Source organism: Protopterus annectens, chromosome 13.part0, assembly GCF_019279795.1.
Source record: "Protopterus annectens isolate FY-2018-M chromosome 13.part0, PAN1.0, whole genome shotgun sequence".
In the NCBI taxonomy this organism is placed as follows: Eukaryota; Metazoa; Chordata; order Ceratodontiformes; family Protopteridae; genus Protopterus; species Protopterus annectens.
The window spans coordinates 1370213297-1370238129 of NC_056747.1; the positions used below are offsets into that span (position 1 = coordinate 1370213297).

Sequence of the window (24833 nt, forward strand, 5' to 3'; positions counted from 1 at the left end):
GTGTGTGTGTGTGTGTGTGTGTGTGTGTGTGTGTGTATATATATATATATATATATATATATATATAAGCAATAAACGAATAGTAATACGGTCCCACCGAAGCAAATACCTCTTCGCTTGTAAATAGTAATAACAACTGTAAATCCAAGTAAAACAGCAGAGAGGTAACCAAGATACCGCAGTAATTCCAACATGCACCATATGCATAGAAGAAACGTTAAAATCCATAGAAGTAAAACAATACCGGCTTTTATTGAGTATACTGAATTCAAGTGTAACTTGGACAACTGGATAGGAAACAGGAAGCTCATCCCTAGTTTGGCACCTATGCCTCTAATGGACACAGGCAGCCTGTAAATGGTTCATCTCTCAGACCCCTACTTGTAAATCTTTCATCTCCCAAGCACCTGCTTATACTACAAAGGGTACCATAACTTGTCAGATTTGGAATGCATGGCTAACCTTAAAAACACCACAGTGGTTGTTAGCCTAGTACACACCTATGAAGAGTTTTCTATCAAAAGTTTTCTGAAAGCGCAGGAGCTGGTTTTCTCATCTGGTATGGGAATAAAGATAAGAAAAGAACAGACAGCAATCAGTTTGCTGACTCACTTTTTGCTGGATAAACTTTTTTACTGCTTTCTTACCTTGTTCTGCATCAGAACAATGTCATTGATCCTTCAGGAAAAAATATTCTGAAGACAGGTAGATACAAGCAGCCTGAATCTCCCACCTGCCTCTCAACATTCCCTGATTACTGGGGTAAATTTGCTTCTCTTCTGCCTGGTGTACAGTGAACAATCATTTTCCTTAAAAAACTGTGCGGTCTCCAATTTTTAATACTTTTACCTTCTGCCATAGATTTTTTTCCCTAGATCAAATCTTTTCTGCTTATCTGACTATAGCTTTACTAATATAGTTCTCAGCTGCTTTCTCATGGCCAGGTTTGGAGCATACACTCAATCTGCCCTTTCAATTAACAAACCTGATGTGGAATACTAGTACAGTTACTTACTTCTGCTTTCATAAAATGAATGCAGTCTGTTCTTTCCAGTTTCTCTGGTACAGCAGAAAATCTCAATGTTTTCTCTATGTGCTTTATCAAAATAGCTCTTCTTTCAAAGTCTCAAACTCAGCCAGCCTTAACTCAGCCAGCCTTTTCTAAATTTCAATCTCTGAATTTTGAAGTTTTGTCAGTTCATTTTAATACCTAGTTAAAGCTTCTTCTATTTTCCAGTCATTTATTATTTGAGTTGCTATACTCATTCAGTGTTTTATTCATTTTAATCACCTCTGAAATTACTGGATCTCTTGTACCAAAGATGAAGCTTGAACTGCTTATTGCTGAAGAGCTGCATGAGTCTTCCTAGACAGTATTTTCTCTTTACCTTTTCTGGTTGATTTTCTTTCAGGTTCTCTAAATTTCTTCTTTGCTGGCATTCAGGTGATGTAATTATTAGTAAGTAACTGAATTTTATTCAGGCTGATAATATCACTGACTCTTATTTCTCAGTTTCTTTTTTCGCACTGAGAAAGCTGATTTTTTTTATCTAATCTCTTTTTATTAATGTATAGTATTAAAAAAGTAGCAATACACTACTGAACACTTTACAAACAGACAACAGTAACAACCAACATCAACAATCATGAAGAAAATATATAATTATAACATGACCATGTTTGTAAAGAGGCAACTATAATACAAATATTTACAAAAAATAACTTTCCATAATATTACCATTGATATCAGTGATATCGGTAATAACAGTGTTACTAACAATGATGCTGTCAATAACAGTGATACTGAAAGAGATACTGACAGGGTAATAGTAATAATAATGATAGTAACAATAATCATAATGACAGTTATAGTAATAATAATAATAACAGTAACAGTAATAATAATGACAGTAGTGACAACAATAATAAAAACAGTAACAGTAATTATAATGACAATAATAGTAATAATAACAGTAACAGTAATAATAATGACAGTAATAGTAATAATAATAACAGTAACAGTAATAATAATGACAGTAATAGTAATAATAATAATAACAGTAACAGTAATAATAATGACAGTAATAGTAATAACAGTAATAATAATGACAGTAATGACAATAATAACAGTAACAGTAATAATAGTGACAGTAATAGTAATAATAATAACAGTAACAGTAATAATAATGACAGTAATAGTAACAGTAATAATAATGACAGTAACAGTAATAATAATGACAGTAATATTAATAATAATAACAGTAACAGTAATAATGACAGTAATAGTAGTAATAATAACAGTAACAGTAATACTAATGACAGTAATAGTAATAATAACAGTAACAGTAATAATAATGACAGTAATAGTAATAATATTAATAACAGTAATAATAATGACAGTAATAATAATAACAGTAATAATGACAGTAATAGTAATAACAGTAACAATAATCATAATGACAGTAATGACAATAATAACAGTAACAGTAATAATAATGACAGTAATAGTAATAATAACAGTAATAGTAATAATGATGACAGTAATAGTAATAATAATAATAACAGTAACAGTAATAATGACAGTAATAGTAATAACAGTAATAATAATAATGATGACAGTAATAGTAATAACAATAAGAGTAACAGTAATAATAATGACAGTAATAGTAAAAATAATAACAGTAACAGTAATAATGACAGTAATAGTAATAATAACAGTAACAGTAATAATAATGACAGTAATAATAATAATAACAGTAACAGTAATAATAATGACAGTAATAGTTATAATAAAAACAGTAATCATTTTATTTATTTATTTATTAAAAATAATAAATTATAAATAAATAAAATAAATAAAATAAAATAAATAAAGTAATCATGACAGTAATAGTAATAATAACAGTAACAGTAATCGTAATGACAATAACAGTAACAGTAATAATAATAATAATAACAGTAACAGTAATCATGACAGTAGTAGTAATAATAACAGTAACAGTAATAATAATGACAGTAATGACAATAATAATAGTTCTACTACTACTAACAAACAATAATAACGCAAATAAGCTGTGAACCTTGAAATATAACTGGAAGAACTATTTTAAGACTTTAAAAAACTGGATGCACCAACCTTTCTTTAAGTGATGGAATATGTCCTTTATACTATAGTTTATAAGAATGTTGACAGTCATGCATTTTCCTTATCAATATTTAAGAATCTGCTGGACCAGAATTCTATAAAAGGGACTTTATTTTTTCTTTGTTGGTAACTTTATATTTATATTTATATATCTCTAAAGGATCTCCTCGGGACTTCCAAGGACAATCAAGTCCAGTTGGTCATGGTCATAAAGTAGTAAGTTACTTAAGATATTAGACTAGAAAATAACTTCGTATTACTTTATATTTATTATGTATTCAAGGTATTCAAATCTCTAGTAATGACAGCCTGCTGTATCCCCATTGGCTTAAACTATATTTTAATTTACTTTATAATTTTTGGACTATTTGACATCTAATAAAATACAAATTAAATTGGCTCCCTTTTACATACATACATTCATCGAAAGAAGTGGGAAGTAGATGACTTGACTTCTGCCAGTATATCGTAGATTATATTCATGATCATAAATTGTGTATAATATAATTTTTTTTCAGTTGGCTGCATCCTCTAAATTTGACTGAATTATATTTTTAAATATATTTCCTGTTAAAAGTTTATCTATATGGGCCAATAAAATGTGTAGATTAGGGAATCTGTGTATTTGTATTTTATGCTAAATTTATAGGATAGAAATATAAGTTTTGATGAATTTAGTGCTTTCCATAAGTCCCTTATAAAGCTTATCTTGGACTCATTTGGAATCATATATTGAAATTTTTCCTGAATTAGATATAAGATTGGTCTTAAAATGCTTAACTATCCTTTAGGTACTTTAGTTCGATTCTTACATTGTGAGGTATAACCCCATATGATAAATATAACATAATAGTTCAGCCTTAATTAGAGGGGAAGAGGATAGTTCTAGGCACTTATTATTCAATGAAAACATTGGGTTCCCCTTAATTGCTTGGAAAAATTAAAATAACCTCTCATTCCTAAAACAATATGGGTATGCAGGATTATTATTTTTGAGGATATAAAACTATGCAGTTTTAGCAGCTTAATATCTTCAATTTCCATAAAAGGAAGAGCTTCAGGGTTTATTTCTTGTATATCTAAGTAGTGTCTCCAAATTTGCATCCATAATGGGTACAGATTTTCTGCTTAGGTGTACATGAGATTACGTTTACCAATTTACTTAAATTTATTATTAGGTAGTATAAATAAAAATCTGGCATGCTTAGGCCACCTTGATTCTTAAGTAGGGACAGTTTTTGATAGGTTATTCTAGTCACTTAAGTGTCCAAATAATCTTTTTTAATGTCAATGAGATGTCTGTAAATAATTTCATTGTAAGTGGTTGAAAAATGAATTTAAAAGGAAAAGACTCCTGTGTGTAATATTCATCTTAATAACAGCCACATTAGACAGAAAAAAATTAAGTTATCCCATTGTGTGACATCACCTTTAATTTTGAGGAGATTATTAATAGATTATTCTGTGAATGGTGATCACTGATTGAGCTAAATATTATTTGTAAATATTTCACTGAGATGGAGACATTTATCATATTGTCAAACTTGATATTTAGAGGGAGGGATTTATGGTTTACTGGAAAAAGAAATGTTTATTTAAATTTAGTTAATAGTTTAAGTATGTAGAAAAGGAGTTATTGGCATTCAAGATTTTGGGTATATCTAATTTAGGTGATGATATATTAATATTTATGTCATCTGCAAAGGCTGTTGATGGGATATAATGTTTAGGTACACTGTAGAATACATTTTGTATTAGAGCAATAAATAATGGCTTTATGTACAGATTAAATAGATATGGGGATAATAGACATCCCTGTCTAGCTCAGTTCATTATGTAAATAGGCTCTGACAAAGTTTTATTTATGTATAATTGCGTAAAAGCTTTAGCGTAAATCATTTGTGAGGCTTTAATAAAATCTGGAGGTATACCAAACTGTTCCATTACAATAAATAAAAAAATTAACTCTATATGGTGAAATGCTTTAGAATAATCAAGAGCTAATGCACATAGGTCAGTTTCCTTTTTATTACTCTGAATCTGTAAAGATTCAAGAGTAAGTGTATGATCTCTAGTTCATCTTTTTTGTATGACTCCAGATCGGTATTGTGATATTATTAATGATAGGACCCTTTTCAACCTGTTTGCTATAAGAGAAGCATAAATTTTAAGGTCAAAGTAAATTAACTTTATTGGTCTAAAATTTGAAGAGTCTTTTCTAACTGAAGTCGACTTTGGTATCAGTACTGTCCATTACCCATTTTAAATATATATCTGCTATGCCATCAGATTTTATCTTATTAAAAAGTTCCAGCCAAATCCTTAAAATATCTGATAAAAAGATTTTGTAAAATTCACCACAGAATCCATCTGCAGTGGGTCCTTTTCCTTGTTTTTAAATATTTTATAGTGGTTATAATTCCTTGAATTATAAAAAGATTTACCAAGTAAGCCTTTATGTTCGGGGGAGATGGAGTGATATTTTAAAGAATTTAGAGAATTAATAGTCTCTTCTGCACTAAGATTGTTCTTGTTATTTGAGTATAGGTCTTTACAGATTTCAGGAGAAGCTGATATTATATCATCTGAACATAAAACAATGTCCCTTTATATTCTGTTTCTTTTGTCAACACCAGGGATTTCTAATCTGTAATAGTCTGCTTAAGGTCTTTCAAGGGGTTTGTGCTCATTCTGACTATCTGGCCATACATCTAGTTTCAAATCAGGACAACTGTGTTGACTGTAAAAAATACGTTGTTTTTGTGTTTTCCTTATTTCTTCCACTAACTCAGGCTTGTTCACTGTTTTGCCATGCAGTGAATCTAAGTAAGGATCAAAGAGACCCAAGTCCATCATTACGTCTGTTATAGCCGGTGATCCATTCTGGTTGTATAACCTACTATTATTAGCCCTTAGTCTTGCCAGATCAATACTGCGGTGGTGGTGCTACGGTAGCGTTGTCGCCTCACAGTAAGACGTTGTCCTGTTCGATTCTCAGCTAGAGTGTCTTCTGTGTGGAGACATACGTGAATGGGCGTACCTTCGTTGAAGGTTGTGCGTCAGGGCTGGCAACTCAGCACGTAAAAATCTACTGCCAATCATTAGCAGACCGGAGTTCCACTGTGGCAACCCCTAACTGGGAAAAGCCGAAAGACACAACAACAACAACACTTGCCAGATCAATAACACTGTTCCAATCACCACCTATTAACAGTGATTATGGATTACATAAAAGCTTGTGGATTTTAGTAATAAAACCTTGCTGCTTATGACAGGGAGCATCGATGTTTAGCATAACCACAGGTTTGTGTAGCTTACTATTACAAATTAAATATCATCTTTCTGGATCAAAGTCAATAGAAAGTATTTGACATTTAAAGGTGTATTTAATTAGTAATAACACTCATGCTTTATTACAGTTTATACCAGCTAATACGATAGCTTTGATCCATCTCTTTCTAACCAGATACCATTATTTATTTGTCATAGGAATTTCCTGTAAAAATTACATGAGTTGCTTGACTTTTTACAGCAGGTGTAGCAATAATTTCCTTTTCCTTGAATTCTGAATACCACTGACATACCATGACTCTATCTTCCACAAAAGTTATTTCATTTAAAACTCCATTACAATATTTCATAAACAAATATTTGACATTGTGAATAGAATCTTTATAGGAAGGTTTGAGTAATAGGACACGAGATTATTTGTTATATGGTGTTTTTAGATAGGCTCTTGCTTTTTTTCAACAAACTTTTTATTATTGATTCCGGAGAGCACACAGCAAAAGACTCTTCTCCCTAACTACCCTGGACCTACCTCCACCCCAAAATCTCTGAAAAGAATTAAGAGCAGAAAGAGACTTTCTATGAATAGTAGCAACAAGAATTAGAATTACTAATATAGTTAGGTTAGGAATAGAAGTTAAGGACTAGGGAGCCCTTGATTTACATTTATGCAACTTAGATTGTTTACTCTAGGTCTTCCTTTGTTTTGTTTTGATTAGATTCCACATATTAAAGTAAATTTTAAAAGTAGTCAAAATGCATAATGCTAACATTCTACACTCAATTGTAACAACACAGCTGCAGAACAGCCATCAAAGGAAGAAAACACAGGGAAGGTTATGTAGTACCTTCCCTTCCTACATTTGAAATTTAAATTATATGGATCCATTCAAAAGATGGCACTTCTTTAACTGAATAGTTAAGTTAGAAAAAAAAAAAAAGAAGAAAAAGCCCCACAAGTTTTCAAATCATGTAAGCCATTTCCAATTTGTAAGTCAGGCATTTATGTGTTATACTCGTAAGTGATGGTTATAGCTTACGTATATATTAACCTATACATACTGAATGAACAGATAATATAGTACTTGTAATTACGTTCTTAATGAAATATGATTAGCGATTCTTTTTTTTTATTTTCAAATATAATTGAATACATTTCATAATATTTATAAATATCATCTAAATTAACTATTTACACTATAACAAATCTAATATGTACAATTACTGTATAAGTATGTCCAATCCGTTATCAGAGTGTCTAATCAGTCATTGTATGGTGTCAGAGATAAAACTTTTCCCCAAGGGTTATTGATCAATGGCTTTGGATACAATTTTAGTTTCCAGCAATGCTGTGGTCTTCAGCAGGTTGTAGACATCTTCCAAAGTTGGTATTGTGTTTGTATTTCATCTCCTTGTTATACATACACTTCCTTTAGATTGCAAGTATAGTCTATACTAGATACATGTTTGACCAATTCAAATGAGGACCTTCGTTCACATTTAATAATACAAGAGCTTTAGTTAAATAAAATGATTCATTAAATAAGGCTTGTAAAAAGTTATTAATACCATTCCAAAATGGCTTCATTTTAACACAATCAAAGAAAACGTGGTTCCAATCTGCAATGAATACTTGCTCATATCTCCAACATCTTCCTTTAATGGACAAATTAATTTTGCTGATTCTGTCTGGGATTAAGAACGATCTGTGCAAGCATTTCCAGTTAAACACTTTCCAGTAGTGTGTGAAGGATGGATATTTTATTGATAACAATATATTTGTTTTAATATTTTCAGTTAACTGTATTGAGCGGCCTTTAGTTATAGGTTTCCAATATGAGGTTTTGGTGTTGTTTTATAGTTTATCAATATTTTGTAAAACTTTGAAATACAGTTTCCCATGTCAAAGTCATTATATATGAATTCATATATGTATATATATATTTCGTAAATTTAGGTAGTTCTTTAAATGAAGAATTATTAATTATTCTACTTAAATCTTGTGAGTATGACAGAATACTCTGTAAAGTTAGCCAGTCCTGTTGCGGAATTTTGTATGTTGTTAGTATGACTTGCATATCTAAAACTTTTAGTTCTTTGATACACTGGAACCAACAAACAAATCCTTTCTGTTCCCATGAATTAATAATTTCTTTAAATATTTTATGTGGAAAGTTCTTGGTGACTATAAATGGTGTTAAAAGATCAAAACAGATTTTTAAGTCTATATTTGCTTTAATAATTTTCCTAAATGAATCAATGTAATAATTAATCATACAAGTTTTAGTGGGTTTAGTTATGTGATATTGCAGACTAATACACAATATGTGCCATGGCAGATTGTTTATATCTGCTATTTGAAATTTGTTTTGTAAATCAAATTCATTCATTAATATTACAGTCAGTAATTCTTCCAATTTGCAGAGTAATTTGGACTTATACAATCTGAAATTGTTTTAGATATTGATACTTTTATATATGTTTCTATGTCAGGAAAGTTTAACCCTCCATGTTTCCATGGTCTAATATGATGTATTAAAGCTATTCTGTTTCTTTTGGGAAACCATAAACATTTTATTAGGCATGGATTTATTTCTTTAAGTAAATTCTTTTCTGGCAACAGTTGTATTGCCAAGGCTATATATATAGGATCTTGGGCAGTAAAACCATTTTATTAACTGTAGTCTATCTTCAAATGTTAATATTATTTTGTTCCATTTTCCCACAGAGACTTATGATTACTGATTCTTGAAGATGATTAATATAGTATAAAAGTCAGAATACAGGTAAGAAAAGATAACATGACAGGGATGGTCATAAACAAAACACTGTACTGCACATCAGCAATGCCATCACTACTGAAATCCTATTTTTTCTGGCCTGATAGCAACTTAAATTAGATATCATCCTGATCATCAAGAATCTAATTTAGCAGCAGGTATGACATGTGTGTGTGTGTGTGTATATATATATATATATATATATATATATATATATATATATATATATATGGATTCACTACTGAATCGAAATAACACAATCGAAGACCTAAATACCGAGACTATAAGCCCAAAACCCCACATTACCGAAATATTAAAACCGCTGTGCCCCTCCACACCCCCCTACTTTAATATTCTAACTCCGAGATCGCACAAACATACACACAAGGCAAACTCATACCCACACATTGCTGCCCCTCACACACACACACACACACACACACACACACACACACACACACACACACACACACACACACACACACACACACACACACACACACACACACACACACACACACACATACTTACCTGAACCACAACACCAGAAGTGCTAACTCAAAATCCCTTAACATCGGGATTTCGAATTTCGCGCTTCTGGTCTTTCGGTAATGTGGGGTTTCGGCTACATGGTCTCGAGCTTTTGAAATATATATATATATATATATATATATATATATATATATATATATATATATATATATATATATATATCACTCAATATCTGAATCAACAGTTCCATCTATTTGGAAACAATTTTGCACTCTTCCTATTCATAAAGGCGGTAACTCCATAGAAACTGCTAACTTCAGACCAATTGCTATCGTCTCCCCTCTTTCTAAAGTCCTAGAAAAATGTGTGCACAAGCATGTTATGCACTACCTCTTACAGGAAAACGTGCTCACTCCCACACAGCATGGCTTTTGCCCCAAGCATAGTACCACCACAGCTCTACTATCCTTTCTTAATACCATTACCCAAACCAAAGACAATCATAAACTCATATCTTGCCTATTTCTTGACCTCTCAAAAGCTTTTGACACGGTCTCTCACTGTCCGCTACTTAAACTCATTAACCTTAATTTCTCCCCACATACAGTTGCATGGTTCTCTAGCTCTCACTCTCTGACAGACTGCAGTCAGTGAGATGGGACAGTGTACTATCTACCCTCCTTCCTGTTAGTACAGGTGTCCCTCAAGGATCCATTCTTGGACCACTACTCTTTAATATTTTCACCAACACAATCTACTCCTCTTGTCCTCAGTCAAATATAATACAATACGCAGATGACTCTACTACAAATTCACCCTCTGACCTGCTTTCACCTGCCGCGGCTTCCTTTAACTCCGTAGAAGTGTGGCTCACAAATAAGCAGCTCATTCTTAACCCGACAAAAACAAAATTCCTAATTTTCCCCCTAAAACTAGTAACCACATCAAAACATCCTTTTCCATAATGTCCCTAAACAATACTCCCATAAAAGTTGAATCGGGCACAAAACTACTTGGCATTACCATTGACGATCAACTAAAATTTGATATACACATTTACAACTGTATCAAAAAAAAACATCAGAAGCTAGGACTCCTGTACAGGAACAACAAATTCCTCACAAGAGAAGCTAGAATTACTCTTACTCATGCGTACCTTCTACCATGTTTAACTTACTGTTCCCAAATACTCACTAATCTAAATACATTCCTACATACCAAACTGGAATCAACCTATCACAGGATAGCAAGATTTGCTGCTCAACAAACATATAAATCTCACCACTGTCTCTCCATAAAATATCTAAACTGGCTAGAACTACCTCACCTACTTCTTCAATCTCAGCTGCAAATCATTCACTCCATTCTATATCAGCCATCCTTCTGCCCTGCTCTATCACCTCTCATCTCTAACTATTGTCCTACCAGGCATCGCCGAAGCACAACCCAAGATCTGTTAAAGGTTCATAAACCCAATTCCAAGGCAGGCTGTAATCTGGGTCTATATTAGATCACCAAACGCTTAAAAAAGCGAACAGTGATTAATCGACCCTATGTAAGCGAAAGCTTACAATTTCGAACTGTCAGAACAGCGATTTTTTTTCCTAGGGAAAAAAAAATCACTGTTCCAACAACAAAAAAAAAATACATTAAACATGACATTAAGTGGGGAGCTTCACCCCCCTGACAACCTCTACTTAAATATACCAACTCCGAGACCGCACTACATTGCCTAAAACAGCAAAGTAACGGAAAGGGAAAGAATTTGCTTAAAAGCCGCTTCGATATTTTGCCATTTCAGGTTTTTGAGTTCGACCAAGATGCATTCGAAAGACTGCGTCTTCGGTCTTCTAATAGGGAACCTGTAATCTATATAGCTATCATTCCTCTATTGCATGGAACAAACTCCCACTAGAAATAAGGAACCTTACTCAACCCAAACAATTTAAATTAGCTACCAAAGACTACTTTAAAAAACATTGGACCTGCCACTGTTCACAACCAACTCACTCTGAACTGCATAACAATTACACACCACCTAACATAATAACTTACTCCCTTTACTTCCTAAGAAATTCCCCTAAAGTAATGTCTATACACTGTTTAGTATTGTTAGATAGCCTATCCAACTGAAACTAAAACAATTAACTTTCTACGTGTTACACTTTTTATCTTTTTTGATTTGTATTGTTTAATCTTGCCAACTACTTTACCAGAATGGTAAACTTTTGTATATTGCTATGAGTGTAAAAACTGTTATTAAATTGCATTCTATATTGCAGCTTTTCTCCACGGGCCTCCGCTGAACAAGGGCTTTAGCTCAGTTGGACACTCCCGGTCAACAAATGTAATATAAATATATATATATATATATATATATATATATATATATATATGTGTGTGTGTGTGTGTGTGTGTTTATTATATATATGTATGGGTCTATGTTACTTGCTCAAAATCCCAAAATCTCGAACAAGCAACATCGACACCCATAAAAGCGAAAATGCACTACCGCGAAAGCCGGTTTTCTGAACTGGCAAAAAACAAAAGAAATACTGACAAAATCAGTATTTTGAAGGGGGCAAGCCCCCCTGCACCCCCCCCCATGTAGGGGGCTACTCCCCCCACCTCCCACTTACATATACTAACTCAGAAGTTGCACTACAGTTCAGTAATGGGAAATATTCCCGTTACGCACTGTATGCAGATCTCCATGCAGTCCGGTCAAGATTTCACAAGCTCAATCATATGGGGTCGGCCATATGAAGTTCGAGATTGTGGGAATTTGACCATTTGCAGTAGACCCATATATATATATATATATATATATATATATATATATACAATATATCAAACGGATAAACCATATCGACTGAAAACTGAAATCACAGTACCGACGACGAATATAAATAACTATACGCCAGGCGATATTGGTAATACTATAGCGCTCGCCCTTCTACGCACAGGTAATGTAAATAGTTCACTGTCACTATCAGGTGTTACAGTTACTATCAAGCAGGTTTGTTCTGTGTCATTTTTGCGCTATGCTGATTTTATTCTTACTACTTCATAATTTACGCTAACTATGGAGCGGAGCGAGATTAGCATACCAATGTCGCCGCTTTCATAGTCGGTTATTTACGCGGGTCGGTTATATCAGTTTTCAGTGTTCTCGGTTTTAACTGTATCGTCCTGTATGTGTCGAACCACATCTGTCATTAGAACCATATATATATATATATATATATATATATATATATATATATATATATATATATATACATACATACATACATGGGTCTCCTTTCATTCACTGTAAACTCATTTCACTGAATTTCAAATTCACCCTCAAAAAAATCAGTGAAAGCTCAAATCACTGAAAACTCATTTCACTGAATCACATTTCACAGAATGTAAGTACTGTTGGGTGAATAAAACGTATAAGCCCCTTCCCCACTGTAATGCGATCCTGGAGTTAGTATATATAGTTATGGGGGTTTGGGGGGCACAGCTCTCAACATTGGGGAGTGTGGGGGCATAGCTCCCCATCTACTTAGCTTTCTGTAAAATGACATTCATAAATATAAAAGCTAACAATATAAAACCAAAAGTAGGTGGGGGCTACTAGGCATGATTCAGTGAAATTAGTTTTCAGTGATTTGAACTTTCAGCGATTTGGTGCGAGTGTTTTGAACGTCAGAAAAAATTATCACTGCATGAACTGTTGCACTTTATCAAGCTGGTTTAAAGTCAAATAAAGACTTAAAGACCATTTTTGCTTCTGCAATTGATTCAACTTTGTGTGTGTGTGCGTGCATGCAAATATACATATATTGTACTTACTGTACACATATTGTACTTATTTGACTGCCTGCACTTTTAAAAATGTTTTTGTTTAAATAATTTAACTGTTGTAGGCTACACAGTAAAGTGCAATAGCCTTTTCTGATCCTTTGTAGTCGTTTAAAGCTGTTTTAAGTGTATTTTTTACTGTTTTTGCCTTATCTTTTCAAAACCAAAAAAATTCATTGTTTCCCGCCTTTCTAAGCTAGTATAGTCCAGTTTTCAGGCTAGTGCTGAATTCAGGGCTGTGATACTAGTTTCTGAGTTGCCCATACCTTACTTGGATAGAGGAAGGTTTCTCTGTTCACCTTTGAGAGGGGAGCTTTGAGCAACCTACCTGTCCCTGGAGGAGTGGTTCCAGCCCAGAAGTTAGTAGTCTATTGGCCATTTTGGGCTAATTTCTATCTCTTTCATTTCCCTACTATAAAACATGTGTTTGCACAGTTTTGAGCACCGGGCATTACCAGTTAGCTACGGTTAAATTATTCATGGCTCCACTACGGTTAAATTATTCATGGCTCCACTAAGTCTCCTCTTCAGTTTTTTCCCTTGAAACTAGTTTAACTCTCAACCTAAGAACTCTAAAAGCATCTTACAGCCCAGCACTTGCTCAGACATAATAGCAAGCACTAATATACCCTGACACTGATTGTCCAGCAGGGCAAGGCTGTTTATTCACCCCTCACCAACCAAGTGTCTAAGCAGCTCACTCTACTATTCAGGCATGACCAAAGGGAAACTTCAGGTGTACTCTCCAGTCCAGCTGGTGAATCTGGGTTTCCTGAGGCAATGTTACAACTGCCTCATGTACACAGATAACCCTCTCCTCCTACCACAAAACACTAACATATGCGAGAGATGCACTTATACAGCCAGACTGGAAGCTAAGCTGTCTCTACCCAAGAATGGAACAGACAGTCAAGAGGAGAAGGTTAACACCTGCACCACACCTCCAGCCACACACAGACCTACTAAAACAGCACTGGCAAAAATACATAAATACACAAAATCATACTTGGGCTCTAAATAAAACTTGCAAAGCATCAGAGACCTCCAAAGCAGACACCCAAACAACCTGCACCTCCCACAAACCAGACAACACATAAAACACAAAATCAGTGTGCGACAATCACATCGCCACAGCACTTAAATAACATACCTAACGCACTAGTAATAGGTGACTCTATAGTCAGGCACACTGACATCCCACTCACTAGGCTGGACAAGCAGGTTACTGTTAGCTGCCTGTCGGGAACCAGAATCCGCCACATAAAACAAGTACTCAGGTCACTCTAGAACAAGTACAAATATGACTCTGTCATTGTTCATGTTGGTGTGAATGACCTGAGACATACCTCCCTGAACTACATGAAAAGAGACATGGAAGAGCTCTCTGATCATGTGGCCCAGGCTGGTATGACCCTGACCCTGAGTAGCATCCTGCCCTCACCAAGAATGATACCTCAGTATAAAGAAAAAATGATCAATTTCAACAATTGAATAAGCTTCTGGTGTCATTCAAAGGGGATCCAGTGTCTGTCAGCCTGGGATGACATGTTCGACAAGCCGCGTTGCTTCGCAATAGATGGCTTGCACCTGTCACCCCTAGGCTTTCAAATACTGGCCAAGGCTCTTGCTGCCCCCATAGTGCCTTTTTTAGGCAAGGCTCAAAAGTCAAACTAAATGCACTCGCTCAAAGCACTCCTCAATATGGAGAATGTCGACATCTGTGCAGTAACTGAAACCTGGTTCAATGCTCCAGACAGCAACCCAGCACTACCGGGCTACAACTCATAGCACACGTTTCGGACACAGAACACGGAACGAAACACAAAAGGGGGGGTGTATCCATCTTCATCAAGGATACCTACACCTCCAGGTTAGTGGTGCATAATACCTCTGAGATCATCCATGTGCAATTAACATCGGGCAAATCTGCAATGCACATTGTGGCCTGTACAGATCACCCTCCATGACCCAGGACCACCACTCCACCTTTCTGGAGACACTGGAAAACATGAAGGTTCTACTGAACACCCTGATATTGGGCGATTTCAATTACCCTAACATTCACTGGGAAAACTACTCGAGTACAAACTCCCAGGCCCAGCACTTCTTGGAATTCATCAACTCAAATGCCCTGGATCAGCTGGTACACTCCCCTACCAGAGACCTGGTCATCACCAACATGGGCGACAGGTGTTCCACACTGGAGGTCAACCCGTCACTGGTTAGATCACACCATAAACTAATCACTCTGGATGTCCACACCCCACCACCACCCCCAACTAAGGAAACCACAGTAAAAAAACTTTTCTAAAGCAAACTTCACCTTACTTAAGACAGAGGAGGTAAGTTTCACAGCCCCCACGCTAAAGGATAATGCTGCCCAAGATACAGAAACCTTTACAAATGCACTCTATGAGCACCTACAAGGATGCATGGATCGTGTCATCCCTAGCAAAACCAAGACTCACTCCCCTAAGAGAAGGAAACCAGTCTGGTGGGCCTCTGCCATAAATAGGCTATACAATAGGAGGAGGAAACCAGTTCAGAAAAAAAAAACAAATCCCAAGAAGGAAAGACATCTCTGATCAGTATCAGTAAGAAACTGAGGTCCCTCATGAAATCATCCAAGGCTAACTTCAAAAGAAAAATATCCAAGGATTCAAAAGATAACCACAAAGCCTTCTTTAGCTATGTTAAGAATTTAAGTGGCAACTCGATGATATGCACTGAACTAGTGCAAAACACAAAATATACTGAACCTACTGATATTGCCAACATCCTGGCAGATAGATTCAGTGCAAACTTCACCTCCAAAAGGGCCCACAACAATACCGGAAAAGTGTAGTGTCGCAAAAATCACAGACACACAGGTGAAAACACCCCTTTCAAAAGCCAAAAACACAGCGTCAGCGGGACCGGATGGTGTCCCAGGCTGCGTCATGCATGAACTACAGAACGAACTAACCCCCCACCTAAACACGCTGTTCAGCCTCAGTCTCTTCACAGGCTACATGCCCAGAGAATGGCGCACAGCAGCGGTTATTCCTCTCCACAAAGGAGGAGCCACACCTGACCCTAGTAACTATCACCCCATAAGCCTGACTAGCCTGGTCTACAAGGCTATGGAGCGCATTATCATGGAACTCATTAACAAAGACATTGGGAACCTCCAAACACTTGACCTGACCCAGTTCGGATTTGTTAAGGGCAGATCATGCCTAGTAAACCTGGTTGACTTCTTCGAGACAGTCACCATGGCCATAGATGAGGGAAAGGTGGTTTACACAGCCTACCTTGATCTTGCCAAGGCTTTTGACACCAATCTCCACTCGGGTATTACTGAAAAACTCACCAGTCTGAACATAAAACCCTACATCACGAGATGGGTTGCCAACTGGCTTACAGACAGAACTCACACGGTAAGAATAGCGGGTTCCAAGTCCGACTCTAAACCAGTCACAAGTGGTGTCCCGCAAGGCTCGGTACTGGGACCCCTACTCTTCGGCTTATACTTCTCAGAAGTACAGGCAAACACAGGAGGACTATGGCTAACCAAGTTCGCTGATGACTGCAAACTGGGAACCATAACTGACTCTCCGGCTGACACGGACATCCTCCAAAAGGGCCTTACTGAGATGGACACCTGGTGTCAAAGTCATGGCCTCAAGCTAAATGCCAAAAAATGCATAGTCATCCCATTTGGGAAAAACAAAACACCCACGAATTACCACATAGGTGGCAGCCCCCTTAATACAGAAGAGGTAATAAGAGATCTGGGGACCCAGGTAGACAGTAATCTCTCCTTTGACAATCATATTGCCAAAGTAGTTAGGAAATCCTTCTATGTGGCCCATCTAATTACTAAAGGGTTTGCATCTAGAAATAAAGAGGTTATAGTGCCCCAATACTCATCACTCATTAAATCCATCATAGAGTACAATGCCCCATTTGGGATGTACCTCACAAGACCCTTCCAACAGCTGGAAAGACCACAAAAGTACCTCACCAAGAGGATTACTGGCCTCAGACATATGTCCTATGCAGCCCGACTGAAAAAACTCCGGCTGTACTCAGTGGCATATCGCTTACTCAGAGGTGATCTCTGCCTGACTTACAAAGACATGTCCAACTCAGAACTGATGGACATGCTCGACCTAAAGAAATCCGTCAGTGTGAGCCACACGCTCTAGTGAGCTAAACCTCGCCACAACAATAAATAGAACATGCTGGAGCGATAGATTCCTGTCACAGAGACTCCCCATGCTTTGGAACAACATTCCAAATTACACCAGGCAGAGCCCCTCACTAACACTCTAAAAGAGAAACTTTGACGAGTGGATGGGTGACAGAAAATACACCCCCTGGGATCACTTCATTGTCTCTGATTGACAGAGGATCAGTTAATTAATCAATGGGGTGGTGAAAGCCGACACACTCTAGCTAGGCTTATAAATGCCCTTGGGCAGACAGCCTAGTACCTACTTATGAACCTATATATATATATATATATATATATATATATATATATATATATATATATATATATATATATATATATATATATCTATATATATATATATATATATCTATATATATATACTTATATATATCTGTATATAAGTATGTATGCATTTTGGATTGTCTTAAAAAGAGACTGCGCAAAACGTCAATGTGAAAAATGATGACTGCTAAAAAAATATTGATCACACAAACAAAACTGTTGCAAAAAAGAGTAAAATCCCATGACTGGAGGAACTCCCTGGTCAACCTCAGTAAGAAACTGAGATCCCTCATAAAATCCTCCAAAGCTAGTTACGAAAACAAAATTGCCACTGACTCTACACACAACCACAAAGCATTCTATAGCTATGTCAAGAATCTCAATGGCAACACTCAGATCTGCTCTGAGTTACAGCACAATAGCACTAAATATACAGAGCCAACTGATATTACCAACATCCTGGCAGATAGGTTCAGTGCTAACTTTACCCCCCTCTCACCCCCTAGAGGGCCCATCTCTATACTGGAAGAATGCAAAGTTCCTGTAATCATGGCTGCACAGGTAAAAGACACACTCTCCAAAGCCAAGAACACAGCATCCATGGGACCTGACAATATCCCAGACTGCGTTCTACATGAACTACAGAATGAACTGGCACCCTACCTAAGTACCATGTTCAATCATATCCTCACCTAAGGCTTTGTGCCCACTGAATGGCGCACAGCGATGATTATCCCACTTCACAAAGGGGGAGCCATGACGGACCTCAGGAACTACCGCCCCATTAGCCTGATGAACCTGGTCTGCAATGCCATGGAATGTATCATCATGGAACTCATAAACAAAGACATAAGTAATCTCCAAACTCTGCACTCTACCCAGTTCTGGTTTGTAAAAGGCAGATCATGTCTCCTAAAATTGATTGACTTCTTTGAAGCAGTCCACAAAGCCATAGATGAGGGTAAGGTGGTTCAAACAGCTTATCTAGATCTCGCCAAGGCTTTTGACACCATCCCCCACTCTGGAATTCTAGACAAGCTCACTAAACTAGGTATAAATCCCTATGTCACAAGATGGGTTGCCAACTGGCTCACGGACAGAACCCACACTGTGAAAGTAGCAGACTCCAAATCCGACTTCAGACCAGTGACTCCAAATCCGACTTCAGACCAGTGACAAGTGGAGTACCACAGGGTTCAGTCCTGGGTCCTCTCCTGTTTGGTATCTACTTCTCTGAAGTACAGGCTAACACAGAAGGTCTTTGGCTAACAAAGTTTGCAGATGACTGCAAACTAGGAGCCATAATCAAAATTCCTAACGATGTGGACATCCTACAAAAGGGCCTCACTGAGACAGATGCCTGGTGTCAAAGCCATGGCCTGAAGCTCAATGCCAAAAAGTGTACTGTCATCCCCTTTGGTAAAAACTCTGTACCCATGGACTACCACATAAGTGGTAGTCTACTTAATGCCGAAAGTGTGAGGACACAGGTGGACAGTAGTCTCTCCTTTGATAATCACAATGCCACAGTGGTCAGAAAATCCTTCTACATGGCTCACCTCATCACAAAACGTTTCTCATCCAGGAAAAAAGAGGTAATTGTTCCCCTCCTCTCATCACTCATTAAACCCATTACAGAATACAACGCCCCTTTTGGTATGTACCTCACAAGACATCTACAACAACTGGAATGGCCACAGAAATACCTCACAAAGAGGATTACTGGCCTCAAACAGATGCCCTACGCAGACTGTCTCAAAAAACTCAAGCTTTATTCTGTCACATATCGCCTACTCAGAGGAGATCTTTGCCTAACATACAAAGCTATGTCAAACCCGCTGTTGGACTTGCTCCACTTAAAAAAAATCCCAATCCCTCCGAGCTACACGCTCTAGGGACCTAAATCTTGTTGCCACAATAAACAAAACATGCTGGAGGGATAGATTCCTGTCCCAGAGACTTCCCATACTCTGGAACCGACTACCTATGTCAAGCAGAGCTCCTCATTAACACTCTTCAAGAAAAATCTTGATGAATTCACCCCAGGGATCACTTCTGTGGCTCTACTCGACGGGGGCACAGGAAAATAATTTTCTTGGGTGGCGAAAGCCAGAGCACCTTTTTAGCTAGGCTTATATAGGCCCCAGTGCTAATAGCCTAGTACCTACCTATGAACATATATATATATATATATATGATATATATATGGGATCTGTCAATATGTTCGAAGTTTCACTACTTCGAACCCCACTTCACCGAGTCCACTTGTTCGAAGTAGTGAAACTTCGAACATTGACTTTGGCAGTCACACTACAGTGCAGAATGGGAATATTCCCTTTTCCCCACTGTAGTGTATTCTCGAAGTTGGTATATTTAAGTAGGGGGATGTGGGGGGCACAGCCCTCCACATGGGCGGGGTGCAGGGGGGCTTCCCCCCTGTAAAAACATGTTTTTTTTTTTGGGATAGCCTGGGGAACTAGATTTCAGCAAAAGTGCACTTTCCTTTAAGTGGACTTTCGCTGAAGTGTAGGGTCTACTGCTCTATTTCAAAGAAGTGTATTTTCAATGTAAAGCAGTAGACCCATATATATATATATATATATATATATATATATATATATATATATATATATATATATATATATATATATATATAGATATACATACACATATGGATCTACTTCACATGACTGAAAACTCAAAATACTGAATTTCATTTGACTGAGACCACGATACCTAATTTTCAAAATACTGAAAACTCATTTGACTGAGTCTCATTATACTGAAAGCTTACAATGCTGGATTTCAAAATACTGAATTTTAAGCCATACACATGCAGACTTACAACACCAAGGATTAACTCTTTCCAAAACTTAAAACCTACTTACCCTCTTAACAGAAACCGACAACATAAAGTCAAACTAGGTGGGGTGGCTATCCCCCCCACACCCCCCAACTATATATACTAACTCCAGGATCACATTACAGTGGGGAAAAGGGCAGATACCTTTTACTTACATTACAGTACTGTATACACTGCCACTACTGCAGGGAGTGCACAAAACATCCACTTTATTAGTTTAGATACTTCCCATAAAAATGTAGAGAGACATACTTGCATTTAGAAACACTACAGCACTATTTTCTACACTACTAGCAGTATTCTGACAGTCAACACTTCACGTTACAGTCATTTTTTTTTATCACAAGCAAGTCACAGGTGAAGTGAAACACACATCACATCTATGGCTTAAAATTCAGTATTTTGAAATTCAGCATTGTAAGCTTTCAGTATAATGAGACTCAGTCAAATGAGTTTTCAGTATTTTGGGTTTTCAATCATATAAAGTTTACCCATATGTGTATGTTTGTATATCTATATCTATCGCTATCTATCTATCTATCTATCTATCTATCTATCTATCTATCTATCTATTATCTATCTTGTCTATATCTATGAATCCCATTTGTTTGGTCGAAATTACATTTGCCTGAAACTAACTTAACCAGACCACTTCTCCAAAACTCCACTAGCCTGAAACGTCACTTTGTCGAATGTCATTTCCAAGAAACATTTGCTGTCATGCTTTCTAGTGCACCATACCAGTTATGCAGGTAGGTGTACAGCTATTGAAGCCATTCATAGGTTCATATGTGTGTACTAGGCTAATGACCCTGGAGCCTTCACAAGCCTAGCCCATAAAAGTGCCCTGTACAAGAAAACATGTACACTACTCGTATATTTTAAATGGCGATCACACTACAGTATGGATTGACAAACCATTGTTGTCACTGTAATGCGATCTCTGAGTTGGTATATACAATTTGCGGAGGTGAGGGGGACTTGCTGCCCTGTAAAAATTAGAGAAAAATTAGTGAATGTGTTTTAATGTGTTTCAAATTTTAGTAACTGTCTTGTCAGTGTTATATTATATATATATATATATATATATATATATATATATATATATATATATATATACACACACACACACACACACACACACACACACACACACACACACACACACACACACATGCATATGTAAGTATGCATAACTTGGAAGGAGGACTCAGAAGCTCTGCACACCTAAAACACATGACCCACACTGTTACTGAGCCCATGCTAAGCCTGTCCTTAGCCTTGGACAATTAACTCCTTTTACTGCAGTTGTGTGTGAAACGTCACTTGTACCTGCACACATTCCAAGTAATTCGGTCTCCTCACCTCTTGATTTCTGTTACACCAACAGCGATCTTCGTTTTCAGACACTCCATGTCTTCTTCCAGCTTCTTCTTCTCCGTCAAAGTATTGTTCAGCGTTAACTGATGCTCTCCCAGAGTCTTCCTCAGTGACTGAAATTCAAAACAGAACATAAATAAAGATTCCATGTTGAAAACATGACTATCAAGGGGATCACTGCTTCTACGGACACTTCAGCTCTTTTGTCTGGGTCCCAGGACTACACAGTATGTCATACCAGGAAGGTGCAGAGGACAAAGTCAGCTCCATAGCAGGGGAAGAGCAAAAATGGCAGTATCTGTACACGGGGATAGATCGAAGGCAAACGAAGAAGGGGTTACGGAGGCAAAGATGAATTACATTACTGAAGTAATGAATTCAACACTGCAATAAAATTAAAAAGCAGTTGTCAACAGACATGTCTGGTGAGCGAATGCCACTGAGGTCATAAAGAGTCGGAATTGACTGAACGACAAGGAGAAGAAATGAGGATGCCGAATCAGCAGGGCTGCTACCAAGGGGCAGAGGAAGTGCAAAGCAACACTTTACAGGGCTGCTACCAAAGGGCAGAGGAAGTGCAAAGCAACAACGCTGATATCTACCCAAGACAAAGTACTAGATTACATAGTGAAGACTATGGGACTACCTGGGGGAAATCATCTGTTACAAAATATTTCTTTAAATATATATTATCAGAATTGCAGATTTACCTTACTTACATAGGGCTTGCTTTAAAGCTGAACTAATGTAAACCATTTCTGTCCGTTTGCCGGGCCACTTAAATAATTCAGATGGACTCAGCCCATAATGAATGTATGAGGTCACCTTTTGGGAAAGGTGGGGATCAGGTGCACTGCCAGCCAGGTAGTGACCATATGTAGAGTGGATTCAAGCAATCCGAACCAAGAAATAAAAATCAGAACTCTGGATGAGGAAGGTTATGCCAGCAGCACAGAAGTAACCTGAGCTTCTGCAAGAGGTGGAAACCATTGGAAAGACAATCAAATCCAGCTCTACACAGATGGTGGGCTCTAAAACCAGACAATAAATTGGCTAGGACCTCTCTTTTGTTCTGGAGGTAGGACCCAGAAAGTGTAGAAATACACTCAGAAGTCCATGACTGACAGCTATGCAGTTGGAGTTTTCCACTGAACAATAGGTTTGCTTCAATGCGGCTTTGATTAAAAGTTGAAAAAGGCTGATAACTGCCTCTGATTATATAACAAAAAGCTGTGCTGAGCAGGAAGGTGAGGTATATCCAGGTGACTCAGCAATCTTACTGCAAAATGTCAGTGTTCTCATGTGAAGAAATATGCAGATACCTGGGAGGTGCAGATGAAAGGAATGGCCTGCTGGAAGTAAATGTGAGAGGTCAGTGGTCAGTGCACTTCTGGACCAGTCACAGTTTGTCTGTAGCAAACATGACATTCAAGCACAGAGAGGTTTATACATACCATTACTATGGAGCTCTTCTTTGCAGTAAAAAATGAAAAATCAAATGTAAAATCTCCTCAATCCTGGTTCCCCTACATGGCTAATCCCAGAATGTGTTTAATATTTTATGCTGTGATGCATGCAGTATGTGAAAATACTGATCTCTGCAGCTGGGTGACAAAGCTAGTGTATTTAAATAAGCAGACATGGTCTTCACACATGGGGGTGTAGAGGGCAAAGAAAATTACCCACTGGTTCAGCAGATTACCCTTTGATACGTTTGCAACAGGGGTAGCATAGTCTATGAGCTGTGCAACAAACTTTTCACATAAGGGCTCTAACTGGTGCCAAAGCATCTTGGGCCCAAGGTCAACGATCGTTTCTGCAGGAATGGTATCAGACCTAACTCTATAGCCTGTGGACTCGTGGATAAAGAGGAGACACAGCTGTCGAATTATCACCAGCACTGGTGGGTTGCACTAATCAGATGGGGAATCAGTCTGACACACAAAGTGGATGTAAATCTAAATATGCAGTGAGGATCTACAGAGAACAGCTGGTGGAAGCTTCTGTGAGGCATGAGTTCATGTCTTCCACCAATAAGACTTCAACTGTTTTGATAAAGGCCAGGGGATATTGAGTCTGAATGGAGCTCAAAACCTTAACTTCTGAGCTAATAAAGATGACCTGAAGGATCTGCGACTGAAGCATGCGGTACTGGTAAATCGCAGGACTTGCTGGTGGACATCATTTGTGAAGGAGGCTGTCCAGCTGATGAAGAATGCCTTCTTGCATTCAGAGGGTCTAACAATTCTTCTGTAAGTTGCAAACAGGTGAAGAAGGCCAGAGCAAAAGCAGCTGCTGAAGCAACAGTTACGGCATGATGGAGTTTGGAAAGGCCATAGGGATAAGCAACCTAGTGCCCTAAAAATCATACCTCAAACTATTCAGGGCCTACATAAATTAATACAGAGGAAAGTACAGTTGTGTACACTTACCATAAATGCAGATGTTCAAGTGTATTCACTGTTGCAGTCATTACATTTGGGTAATCTGCTGGCAGGTTGCCCTCAGTCGGCCTGATTAACAAAGTCTTGG

General features: G+C 37.2%; 1 protein-coding gene across 1 annotated transcript in view; it reads right to left on the reverse strand.

The window, feature by feature from the left end:
• Positions 1-24833, reverse strand: part of CALCOCO2 (calcium binding and coiled-coil domain 2) — a 997525-nt gene that overhangs the window by 375538 nt on the left and 597154 nt on the right. Inside the window, exon 7 of the mRNA XM_044055399.1 lies at positions 22287-22414. Within this exon, the coding sequence (XP_043911334.1) occupies positions 22287-22414 (128 nt within the window). The remainder of the gene's footprint in view (positions 1-22286; positions 22415-24833) is intronic.